Genomic DNA, 13580 nt, shown 5'->3' with positions numbered 1-13580 from the left:
TTATCTCATTTTGAAAAATTAGATTATCCTCGTTTAGTGGATCATTATATACGTCAATGTATGTACAGTGATGCCTTAAAAATATTAGCCACCTATCCAAACTGTTTAAATCGACTATATGATCATGCATCATGCTTAGCTAGTAAATGTCCAGAAGAATTTGTCAATGTATGTCTTCGTTTAAACAATAAATTGGATATTAATCGGTTAGTAATTAAAACTTTCCTATTCTTTTTTTAAAAAATGTACGTTTTGACGTAAAATTAGTTTAATTTTCAGTATTTTCGACCATTGATTATGTGGTATAGCTTGTTCTAAATATCAAATTCATTTACTTGGCCTGTATACTCTAAGTTTGAGGTTGCTCATACTGAAGTAGGTTCAGTGGGATTCAAACTTACAAATAAGTAGTTGAAAGTCGAACAGCTTGAATGTTATAAGCCACCGTTCTCTATCTGGTAATATGATTCACGTTGGCCACGCGTATATAACCTCTGCCTTCTCGCGTCCAAGTGTTGTTTACGAAATTGAGAGGACGTAAAGCGAATGTCCGGCGCTTTAACCGGGTTGGTGGACATGGAGAGTCCACCTAGGGGAGTTGAAAAACCCTGATTGCAAACCAATGGTGTACATGGACTCCAGTATCCTTAAGGAACAAATGGCGTATGAAACACTTACTGGTCACCGGCTACCATGGGACTGCATCTCCTTACGATGCTCCACTACCTTGTGGATCACACCTTTAGGTTGAAGGCTCCTAAGAAAACCACCTGCTTCGATTTGAACACCCAGGGAGTATCACAGCCCTCACACAATTCAAATGAGATTTGTGTGGTGCATATGTATTTGGTGCCTCCTTGTGCCAATATTTATGTGTTCAAACAGATAATAATAATGATTCACGTTTGAACTATTATACTGTTTTTATTGTTGTGATTATCTAGCCAACAATAATAAATTAAAACACAGCATAGTGTTACTCAGTTTCATGTTGTTACAGGGGCAGTGAATTAGAATGAGAAAGATGCGGTGTCCTGCTTGTACATTTGATTTCAACAGCTTTGTGGTAGTATCACAACACATCTCACACAAAACAGTGCAGTATAAAGCTGATAGATCTTCTAACTGAACACTTGCATCGGTTTCCTAAGCTCTTTTAATAGCCCTAGGCTAGTTCTACACGATAAATTGAACACGAGAGAAAAGACGCATAATAATATGGAAAGAACTGTTTACTCCAAGGTTAATTTATGTACAGAAAATCTTGGGTGTTTATAGCATTTTTAGACGAGGGTTTGCTTGTGGAAAGTTCTGGAACCCTACCACGCACGGTAGCAGTATAGTTAGGTAATCATCCAATGAGGAATGTGTCTCGTGACTCCTTAGTTTCTAGATGTTCCTGAGAGAGTTCTACTGAATGGTGATTGGATAAAATGTTTCCCAGCGTTTTCAGGACCCTTTTGGGTTAGCAAGTCAGCGTCTAGGCGTTTATTTACAAGATTTATCATAGGATATATATTTCCAGTGAATTACAAACTATTTTAGAATAGAATAATTTCATGTCCAAATGAGGACCTTATGAACTAAGTGTTGCGATGGTTTCCAGAAGTCTGACAAAGCCTCCAGAGTTTCTGAAGAAACCTAAGATATTCCGTCCAATCAGAACCTGATAGAACCTTCTAGACTGTCAATATTACATTCTCTTATTGCACAATTGTATACCTTCTCTTTTTGTGGATTGTCTTGATTATGATGATGTTATACCCAATACTAAAAACTATAAATACACCAATTTTCCATTCATTCTTGACACTTACCCAACAATCGCTTCCTTTGCTTTTTCTATTTTTTGATTTGCAACTTTGGCGTTCTACACGTTCGAGTGCCAATTGTCGTACAGCGTATTCTGCCGTAATCAAGCAGACGCTATAACACTAAGATAATTTGTTCACTAGAAATTTTTTTCTTTGTGTAAACAAGTAATAAATCCAATTTTACTAAACTTGACTTTTTGTATCAGCTATCCGTAGCATTATTAGGTTTTTATTCATTAAAGTGTTTGTTTAATGATAATAAATCGAGAAGCTGAACAGATAGACTTCATAACTCCGTTAATTTCTTTTCTGGTGGTAATCTGTTAATTCACTGTTGAGAGTCCTGGTTTGTGACTCCTCAGCAGTGCGTATCCATGGTCCTGCTCGCGGGATTCAAATCCAAGACCTTCGTTCTCGCGTGCGAACGCTCAACGTCTAGATACCTTGTGTTTATTAAGAACTTTTGCTGAGAATAGTATAAACACCATGCTTGTTATATAAGTGATTAATTACCCGAATTCGGTAGCAAAATGTACTAGGTTGGAGTTTCAATGTAAATAATAATACTTTAGGCGTAGGTACATCCATGTGACTAGTCTCAAATAAGACCGAATTCACATCCTGGTTTTCACGGCTAGTCTAAAGCCATTTATTTTTTCTTTAACCATACCAAACATAAAATCAGCAATTTAAACATTTTAACTAAAAGTATAGTTAACAATTGAACTCAGTTGAATATCTTCTTCAATCTCTGGATGATTGTTTCAAAACATCTGAATTCATTAGTGTTTAACTGTATACTGGATTAGAAGACCATTGATCATACTTCTCAACAACTTAAGTATTATGAACAGACGAACTTGGTTCCAATATTTCTTTATCCTCTCTTTTTTCCTGTTGTTTTAAAAATATATCTTACTTATTAAAAGTTTCTGACATGATGTAACTAAAGGTGTCATAAAACTGAGACATATTAGTTGAAAGTTAAGTCATTTAGCTAGTCATAATTAACTTTGAATCTGACACAAATGTGTATTGGTTCAAAATGTCACATTATTTATGCTCAGAAAGTCATGAAACAAAATTGTAAACTTACAATCCAAATAAAGTTGAAATGTGTTTACATTTAAATTGTTTCAATCCCAATTTCGAGTCATATCATCCAGTGCTATAGAGAGCCAAAAGTCAAAAATAACCTAAAGGTCAAGTGCATTTTGTTGGGGTCAATTCTCCAAGTAGTCAATTGGGGTGGTGGTGGTGGTTAGCACATAGCAAACTATGTACCAATATCAGATTTCGGATATCTCATGTCAAAACATCTAGCTTCTTCAATCGATGATCACAACTATAGTACAAACCCTAACCAGTTAGTTAGCTCCCACTTATCTATAGAGGTTATTTTAACAGTCAATCATTTTAACTAGCTGTTTAAAAGCGAATTCATTGAAGCATAATATTTTGAATATAAAACGTATTGGTTGGAAAACAAATAAACAAACTTCAATCTGTAATCGCCCAAAACCGTTACTCTATTATTACTTCTCTTGGTCAATTCTCATTCATCTTATTTTTACATAATTGTAACTTATTTGTCTCGTTTCTTCTTTTTCTTTCTCCTTCTTTCTTATTTCTTTATAAATAGACTTCTACCTTCAATTATGTTGTTACCAAATAATTATGCAATAAATTACTTAGAAGATACTATTGGAATATATACTAATAAAAATATATCAAATCAAGCTGTACATCATATGCTTATTTCATTGTATGCTAATGAATATCATTTAAATCATAATGATGATAGATTAATGAAATATTTAGAAAAATTTAGTATCCAAGCCATTCATATAAGACGTTTAAAACAACAACATCAACAAAATATTGTCGATAATGGAGATTTATTCAATGATTATCAATTAATGAATATGGATTTAACTGAATTATCATTGTTAGAACATGATAATGATACAGTGAATGATTGTTCTACCGGTATTGTAATGAATAAATTAAAATGTTTAACAAATCAACATCAAGAACAAGATATCCAGTCATGTAAGTTAATACATTTTGTGTGATATGTTTCTTGGTGGATACAGAGAGTCCGTCTAGGGGTGTTGAAAAACCCTGATTCCAAACCAATTATGCACATGGGCTCCAGTATCCTAAAGGAACAAATGGCGTATAAACCTATTGTTCGTCACCGGCTACCATGGGACTGCATCTCCTTACGATGCTCCACTGCCTTGTGGATCAGACTTTTAGGTCTAATGCTCGAGGTGTGGCTCCCTAAGAAAACCACCTGCTTCGTTTTGGACACTCGGGCAGTATCCTAACCCTTACATAAATCCAATGTTTTATGTGGCGTATATCTATTTGCTGCCTCCTTGTACCAATGTTTCTGTGTTTAAATAAATAAATAAAATTTTTTGATTATCTACACGTTGATGTTTATAATAGTGGACACTGTTGATGACTCTTCTCGAGGAAGCTTAAAAAACATTTGACTTTGAATTCATTTTTGTATTGATTGTTTGAATAAAAGACTGATCAGTTGCAATCGGAAACATCATTAGGAAGAGTTAAACAAACAATACAAAAACGAATTAAAACTTCACTCGATTGTATAAGCTAGTGGTTATCTAAACTCAGTAGCTAAGTGAATAACGTGATAGTGTTTGTAGTGAACGGTACTAGGTTCGAGTCTCAGAGTAAACATTAACAACCAGTTGACCAGTTCAAAATAGGCTGAAACGCGCGTCGTGAATTCCACTGCTATCCATCATCCATCTCTGCTTATAATACTCGACCTTGAAGTTATTCAACTAGCATTTTATGCAATGCATACATGAGAACATGGACAACAACATTATAACAAATACATTCTTTAAAAAATTTACAAAAAATGAATAAGGTTAATTCATCTAGGTACTTGTTTATTTTAAACTTAATTATTTAGGAGGAAACTTATGGATTACAAATTAAATTTTTCTACCAGGTAGTTGGAAATAGTCGACTCGGAACCCTTCTGGATTTTGTGCTGTCTTGTATTTTTCGATGGGGCTTACGTGTACTCGTCCGGTAAATAATGCCCCTCGTATAGTTCAATCCTAACGACGCAGCTTCATAGTTTGACATGCCGTTCAATGAGCTATTCGATTCCCAATGAACTTGTTGGACCGAGCTACTTACAACTGACTAATCACTGTGTCATAAACAATTTCATATTTTATTCGTCTGGTTCTTCTTAGTCGTGATCAAATTTTATTGGCAAACATCCTATTTATGCCACTTGTTTGAATGATTCAGAATTATGTGTTCTATATTAAAGAATTAGATGGTTTGCAGTTAATCTCTAAAGTTGGGTAGTATTTTTACTTATTTATCGAGTTCATTTTGACTTTTTTTCTGCATAGTGTTACCCTATGATCCTGGTTATGTGCTTCGTTTATGCAAAGAAGTTGATCATTTAAAAGGTGTACTTTATATACTACAATTATTGGATATGCATCAAGAAGCTTTACAATTAGCCATTGAATTGGTACGTTTTTATGAAATTATTATTATTATTATTACACTAATTTTCATTATCGTAGTTCAATAAAATTTGTTAAAATTAACATTTGGTAATACAATTAGTCTATTACTAACATTGTGGTTGATGCTACTTATGTTGATGGACATAGGTAGTATGTAATATCTATCAGAAGAGGACTGCCTGGAAGCAGAAGGCCATCAAGATCCAATCTATGAAAACAGAATGGGAAATAGAAAGGAATTGTGAGTTTGAAGAATCATGCAGAATGTAAAGCATATTTGATGGAAGATTTTCAAATGAAGTATTTAATGTATAGTTCTCATATTTTACTTGGATGTTCTGTAATTTTCCATTGAATTCATCTAAGTTCTCATTCATTACGGTATTACTATTGTGATGTATGCTACTAACATGGTTAGATATAAGTAGTGTGTCAGGTATGGGAAGTGGAATTTTTACTGACAGATTATGTAAAGGAAAAGAAAAGAGAGGAAAAAACTAGAAGCAATTAAAATAACAGCAGAAATGAAGGAACAATGAAGTTTGAAAGAGACAACTCAAAGAAGGAATGCAAATGACATTGTTTACGAAATCGAGATGATGAAAAGCGAATGTCTAACTCTTTAACCAACTACAAGAGTCGGAAAATCACAATTCAAAACCAATGGTCCACATGTGCTCTACGATCCTGAGGGAGCAAGTAACTTATCAACCTATTGTTGGTCACCGACTAAAATGGGACCGCATCTCCTAACTTTGCTCTACTGTCCTATGAATTGAACCTCTAGGTGAAGTGCTCGGCGAGTGACCCATCTATGAAAACCACTTGCTTCAGTTTAAGCATTCGGGCAATATTCCAGCCCTCACACAAATTGTATGATGAAGTGTGGCGCATAGATATTTGATACCTTCTTTTACCAGTTTTTATATCTTTAAATAAATAATTACAATGAAATAATCACCTTTTTTCATAATTATTTAAATTTGTTGATAGAATAATATTCCATTCGCTAAAGAAATTGCTCAAAGTGAATTCTTGAATTCTAATGTACGTCGTCAATTATGGATTCAATTAGGTAAGCAATGTGATATGTTGTATTATGCATCATCTTGGTTACTGTTTAAGTTGAGATTTCTTACAATGTTTTGTTTGTTCATTAAATGTATCGTATCTAGGCATGTTGAGATTCTTTTTTCTCGTTCATTTAGTGGGTAAGTACTTAATTACTTACTTACTTACGCCTGTTACTCCCAATGGAGCATAGGCCGCTGACCAGCATTCTCCAACCCACTCTGTCCTGGGCCTTCTTTTCTAGTTCCATCCAATTCTTGTTCATTTTTCTCATGTCTATCTCCATTTCCCGGCGTGATGTGTTCTTTGGTCTTCCTCTTTTCCTTTGGCCTTGAGGATTCCATGTGAGGGCTTGTCTTGTGACGCAGTTGGGTGCTTTCCTCAATGTGTGTCCTATCCACTTCCAGCGCTTCTTCCTGATTTCTTCCTCCGTTGGGATCTGGTTTGATCTTTCCCACAGTTGGTTGTTGCTAATATTGTCCGGCCAATGGATCTGAAGTATTTTGCGTAGACAACTGTTAATAAACACCTGTATCTTGTGGATGATGGCTTTTGTAGTTCTCCAGGTTTCTGCCCCATACAGTAGAACTGTCTTGACATTTGTATTGAAAATCCTGACCTTGGTGTTGGTTGACAGTTGCTTTGAGTTCCAGATGTTCTTCAGTTGTAAATATGCTGCTCTTGCTTTGCCGATCCGCGCCTTCACATCTGCATCGGATCCACCCTGTTCATCAATGATGCTACCCAAATACGTAAAGGTTTTTACATCTTCCAAATCTTCTCCGTTAATTGTGACTGGATTGGTGCATGCTGTGTTGTATGGGAGAATCTTGCTTTTCCCTTTGTGTATGTTGAGACCTACTGCTGCTGAGGCTGCTGCTACACTGGGCGTCTTCTCCTGAATTTGTTATTGCGTTTGCGATAGAAGAGCAAGATCATCTGCGAAGTCTAGATCGTCCAGCTGCATTCTAGCTGTCCACTGTATCCCATGCTTCCCCTCAGGTGTTGACGTCTTCTTGATCCAGTCGATCACCAGGAGAAAGCGAAAGGGTGAGAGTAAGCAACCTTGCCTAACACCGGTCTTTACTTCGAACAACTTTGTGAACTGTCCTCCATGCACGATTTTGCAGTTGAATCCATCCTATGAACTCTGTATGATATTGACTATCTTCTGAGGCAAGCCGTAGTGTCAAAGAAGCTTCCATAGTGTTGTCCTGTCCACGCTGTCAAATGCTTTCTCGTAGTCAATGAAGTTGATGTAGAGTGATGAATTCCATTCAATTGATTGTTCCACAATGATCCGTAGAGTTGCGATTTGGTCTGTACACGATCTATCCTTACGGAATCCTGCCTGTTGGTCACGAAGTTGGGCGTCTACGCAGTCCTTCATCCTGTTTAACAATACCCTGTTGAAGACTTTTCCATTGAGTAGATCATGAAAGGCCTTTAACTTGTTGCTGAGGACTATCTTGAATTTGTTGAGTTTGTTAGTATCCTGGAGAAAGGCCGAATTGAACTTTTGTGATACTGTCTGCCCCGTTGTCCAGTGCCTCTTGAGTTTCAATTTCATCTTGGCGACCAGTAAGTGATGATCTGATGCTATATCAGCTCCTCTCTTGGTTCTCACGTCCTCTATAGTCCTCCTGAACGTTTTGTTGATGCAAATATGGTCAATTTGGTTTTGTGTAGAGTGATCCGGCGAAGTCCATGTGGTTTTGTGTATGCGTTTATGTGGGAATATGGTGCTGCCAATGACCAGTTTATTGAAGGCACATAGATTTGCAAATCTCTCACCATTTTCGTTTCTTTCTCCCATTCCGTGTCGTCCCATGATGTCTTCATATCCAGTGTTGTCCGTTCCAACCTTGGCGTTGAAATCTCCCATCAGAATGGTCAGGTCCTTTGTTGGGCACTTCTCGACTATTGACTGCAGCCTATTGTAGAATTGATCATTAGCGTCTTCATTGTAGTCGTTGGTAGGCGCATAGCATTGAATGATGTTCATTGAAATGCCCTCTTTCTTTGTTTTGAAGGAGGCTTTGATGATCCTTGGTCCATGAGATTCCCATCCTATAAGTGCATTTTGCGCTTGTTTGGACAGCATCAATGCAACTCCTTGTGTATGTGGTGCATTTTCTTCTTCATGGCCGGAGTATAACAGGAGCTCTCCTGTAGTTAGTCGTTGTTGTCCAACTTGTGTCCAATGTGTTTCACTGATCCCAAGTACCTCTAGGTTGTATCTTCTCATTTCTGCAGCAATTTGGAAGGCTCTTCCGGTGTCCCACATTGTACGAACATTCCATGTACCTAAATAAATGGTCGCTCTGGTTGTCAGAAGGGGCATCGGCCTCGTAACTTCCGAAGGGTTTCGGCTTTCATCATGTGGCGTCATAGTTCTACTAAATGAAGACCTTCTGACTCCCGGGGCAGAGTTTAAAAGGTTTGAATAATTTTTTCTGGTTAGCGTTTTTTAGCGAGTTAGTTTTCTACGGGATGGGGACGCTAACCCCATTCCCAACCGTCCTCCTTTATCCGGGCTTGGGACCGGCAGTAGCCCTCGGAGGGACTCCAGGCGGAGTTTTAGTGGGTAAGTGCTGTGTACTAAATTGTCATTTTTACTAACGAATTTATTTCAAATGGTTGAAGTTATCTGAACCTGTCTGTCTTTTAATGTAGCGCATCCCGATATTATTAAAAATGAGAACACAGATTTGTTAAAAGTAACTGACAAATAACTAGTAGTACACTACACTTAATGATAATTGAGAAGTTTGTGAATTACATTAAGTCTATTTTAGTAGATCAAGTCTGATATGTGTATGATATTTATCACAAATGAAGCTCAGTTATGCTGCACATCTATTTCTCCTAAGTTGTACAAACTCTTGATCTCACTAGTAATGCGATCCACAATATTCAAGTCTCTGGATGAACACTTTACAACTAGAATGTCTGTATCACCGTCCAGTGGTTAATTCATAAATTCAATCAATTTATTATTCAGCGTTTTGATCACTTACTGACACTAACGAAAACTGTTTCACTCCCTAAGTATCTGAACTGCACCAGTTACGATTTCCTACTGGAACCTTGAGATAATCATCATATAAGTTGTTAGTGAGCTGATTGTTGTAGTTTAGTTGAAGGGGCTTTGTTAAAATTATTGTATTGGTCTTAGCTAGACATTTTTGGACTAGAATATTCGGTTTTCGATTTTCGATTTTTTGTCATTAAATGAATAATGAATTGCAACATTATAGATAGACTCATTATTATGATTGCTAAAATTAGTAGCATATATGACGAGAGCATAAGTGCCATTTTTCGCGGGAACATTTGTAGAAGAGATACTTGATTAAGTAATTCTGCGGTAAGTTTTCTCAATTATTTGTGCGATATATGTTACATCCGGACGAAGAATAAGTAAATAGTAACTGCTAGGATAAATTTATGGACTATTATTATATATATTCTTATTGTACAACGATTGAGTAACTACTTACTTACTTACTTCCTTACGCCTGTTACTCCCAATGGAGCATAGGCCGCTGACCAGCATTCTCCAACCCACTCTGTCCTGGGCCTTCTTTTCTAGTTCCATCCAATTCTTGTTCATTTTTCTCATGTCTATCTCCATTTCCCGGCGTGATGTGTTCTTTGGTCTTCCTCTTTTCCTTTGGCCTTGAGGATTCCATGTGAGGGCTTGTCTTGTGACGCAGTTGGGTGCTTTCCTCAATGTGTGTCTTATCCACTTCCAGCGCTTCTTCCTGATTTCTTCCTCCGTTGGGATCTGGTTTGATCTTTCCCACAGTTGGTTGTTGCTAATAGTGTCCGGCCAATGGATCTGAAGTATTTTGCGTAGACAACTGTTAATAAACACCTGTATCTTGTGGATGATGGCTTTTGTAGTTCTCCAGGTTTCCGCCCCATACAGTAGAACTGGTTAAAAAACGCTAACCAGATTAAGTAACTATATTATATGTATATTCATATTCCATTATAAACTTTCATTTGACTTACTGACTACTATTATACTATTTACTATTCTTAAGTTACTCTCAATTTATTAGTCACAGTCTCTCATAATCACAGACACTTTTGGCCCCATCTAATATAATTGTTATTTCTTATTTTATGGTATGATGCAGTCTGGTTTGTGTGTATATAAACCAAGTATATCTGAAATACAGGATTCATATAACAGGATAATATTGGTGTTCTGAACTGAACCGGCTGGATTCAATGTGAAGCTATTATCTCAGGGGACCAATCAGGATCTCAGAGTTGACTTTAGGCTGCTCGTATTTGTTTATACGTCATTGATCTGGTCAATAAATCGATGTTCTAATTGGAGATTTTATCACATGATAATTAACGGGCATAAGTACATAAAAATATAGAAATCGTATTCAATTGAGACTTTGTAATGCGATCACTAATCTTAGAAAGTATCCACTTACGACAATGCTGCTTTTTAACAATATTAATTTTAAAATATTTTTTTTCTTATAATATACATCTGTCATCAACCATGTTGCCACATAGTATGATTTGTGCTTTGAACTGTGAATTGATGCTTTAATATTGAACAATAAATAGTATTGTAGTGTGTACTACTTATGTTAACAGATATAAGTAGGATGTAGCTCCGATCGAAAGTAGAAGGCCTGTGAGCAAAAGATTGCAATGAAGAAATAACAGAAGAAAACAGAAAGTAATCAAAATCACATCAGGAATCAAGGAACGATGAAGTTTGTGAAAGACAAATGATGGAACATGTACAAATAATGTAATAGGAAGATTCAAACAGGCAATACAAAAATGAATCAAAACTTCATCCCATTGTACAAGCTAAAGGAATAACGCGATGGCATTTGAAGCGAACGGTACTAGGTTTGAGTCTCAAATAGGACGAAATGCGCGTCGTAGATTCCACTGCTAGCTATCATTCATCACTGCTCAGTTAATGTTTAGTTTCCATTTTTTTACAAAGACACTCCGTAATTTGGCATTAAACAATAAATTGGTTGTCCCCACATAAGTTCTTCGATCACTAAAGTATTACCAGTGTTATAATAAATCTGTAATACATGATAAATCGATGTAAACTCATTTATACAGTATATACCCAGTTCTGTCTTCGCTATTAATCATAATCTTACAGTCAGTTCTACTTTTTAATGTCAATCTAAAGATATTCTCAATACTTCATCGTTTCGTCATAGCTAAATGTTTTACTAAACAGCGTACCATTGTTTTCGTATGTGTATATGGATAAGTTATGGATTTTTCTAAGAGACTAACTCTACAACGAATATTCTACTCCTTTTTTTGTTCATCTGAGATGTCGTTATTATTCTTCTCACTTTCAGCACAACATATTATTAGTACTGATGGAAGTATGCAAGAAGCTATCAATTTATTACGAGATTGTCCTCTATTGAAATTAGAGGATATTCTTCCATATTTTCATCAATTTGTTACTATTGATCAGTTTAAAGTAAGTTTTGTTCTAATATCCTCGTTTATATGTTGCTCCATTGACGCTACTCTCTCTCTCTCTCTCGTATATATATATATATATATATATATATATATATATATATATATATATATATATATATATATATATATATATATACAAAGAAAAGTAATGGGACGTTACTTAAATCAATAAGCTTTGGTGTGTTCGAGTTGCATTTGGTATCATAATCCACAATTATAGACAATAATTCCAATGAGGTTGTTGTGACTTCAGTAATATAATCAGACGTAGAATGTAATGGAAATATGGTTACAGTCTATATATGTAGATAATAGGACATTTTAATTAATACAATTTTATTTACTTTAACACATAAATATTGGTACAAGGAGGCACCAAATACATATGCGCCACACAAATCTCATTCGATTTGTGTGAGGGCTGTGATACTGTCCGGGTGCCCAAACCGAGGCAGATGGTTTTCTTAGAGGGCCACACCCCGAGCCTTCGACCTGAAAGTCTGATCCATAAGGCAGTGGAGCATCGTAAGGAAATGCAGTTCCATGGTAGCCGGTGACCAACAATAGGTTCATACGCCATTTGTTCCTTTAGGATACTGGAGCCCATGTGCACCATTGGTTTGGGATCCGGTTAAAGCTCCGAACATTCGCTTTTCTTCCTCTCATTTTCGTAGACAACACGCCCACCACGAGAAGGGAGTGAGTAGGACTTCCCTGGCAGAGGCTATATACGCGTGGTCATGTGAGAGCATTTCAAGAGGGAGAGCGGACTCTCCTCACTCTCGGCCGTACCGTTCCAGGGCATTTGTGGGCAATTAATACAAACAGAGATCAGACAAGTATACTTCTATAAATAAAGAGTATTTACTTTGAAAGATATGACTGGTTTATGTAAAGTGATTTTTTATGACCTGGACGGACTAGTATACTTTGAGAATTCGAATAATGATTCAATAAGTATCAACCAATACACTAAATTAATTGAATGAGAATGACATTAACATTGACAAAATCAACTGATCCGACACTATGTAGTCGATTCTAATGATAAATATTTTAATAAAGTATGTATTGGTTATTTTTCCATACGATTTAAATCTAATTCATTTCAATCTACACCCAGTCACGTTGGATACTATTTACTGACCAAACGGTACACTGAATAATTTAGCTAAAATGAAATGATGTTATAGTATATTACTATAAGTAGTCACTTGTTTTAAAGGCCAACAATGATGTTTTTGTAGCTTATTACGAATTATTCATACAGCATAATATTTGTACCTCGTTTGTACAAAATGTCTTATACCATACTGAAAAATGACATGTTGCATCTTATACCCGTCTATCGACCAAAAGACGAGTTTACACACTAGTACACTTTGTTCTTCTTTATGGGTATGAATTATTACTTCCATAAATAGAAAATATTCGTAGATTATTACGATTCCATAATAGGTGCCTTAAAAATATTCCTCTTATATGTCGGGTACACTGAGTGAGCAAGGTTCAGGTTAAATGGACTGTACGATTTAAAGAAGATAAGTCGATTAATGAGAGCAAATTGTCATCAACTGAGGGAGTTGACGCATACATTTTGTATCCCCAAACACCTCCTAGCTAGACGTAAGTCGTTGGCTAGTGTAGAAACAGG

At 36.1% G+C, this 13580-nt stretch overlaps 1 protein-coding gene across 1 annotated transcript in view; it reads left to right on the top strand.

The window, feature by feature from the left end:
• VPS18 (Vacuolar protein sorting-associated protein 18 like protein) overlaps window positions 1–13580 on the top strand; it is a gene marked incomplete at its 5' end in the record, with an annotated part of 49476 nt that overhangs the window by 21675 nt on the left and 14221 nt on the right. Inside the window, 5 exons of the mRNA XM_012943374.3 lie at window positions 23–206; window positions 3457–3866; window positions 5228–5352; window positions 6344–6425; window positions 11794–11921. Of these exons, the coding sequence (XP_012798828.3) occupies window positions 23–206; window positions 3457–3866; window positions 5228–5352; window positions 6344–6425; window positions 11794–11921 (929 nt within the window). The remainder of the gene's footprint in view (window positions 1–22; window positions 207–3456; window positions 3867–5227; window positions 5353–6343; window positions 6426–11793; window positions 11922–13580) is intronic.

This window comes from Schistosoma haematobium, chromosome 4, assembly GCF_000699445.3.
Source record: "Schistosoma haematobium chromosome 4, whole genome shotgun sequence".
Taxonomy (NCBI): Eukaryota; Metazoa; Platyhelminthes; class Trematoda; order Strigeidida; family Schistosomatidae; genus Schistosoma; species Schistosoma haematobium.
This window is presented reverse-complemented; position numbering and strand designations above follow the sequence as displayed.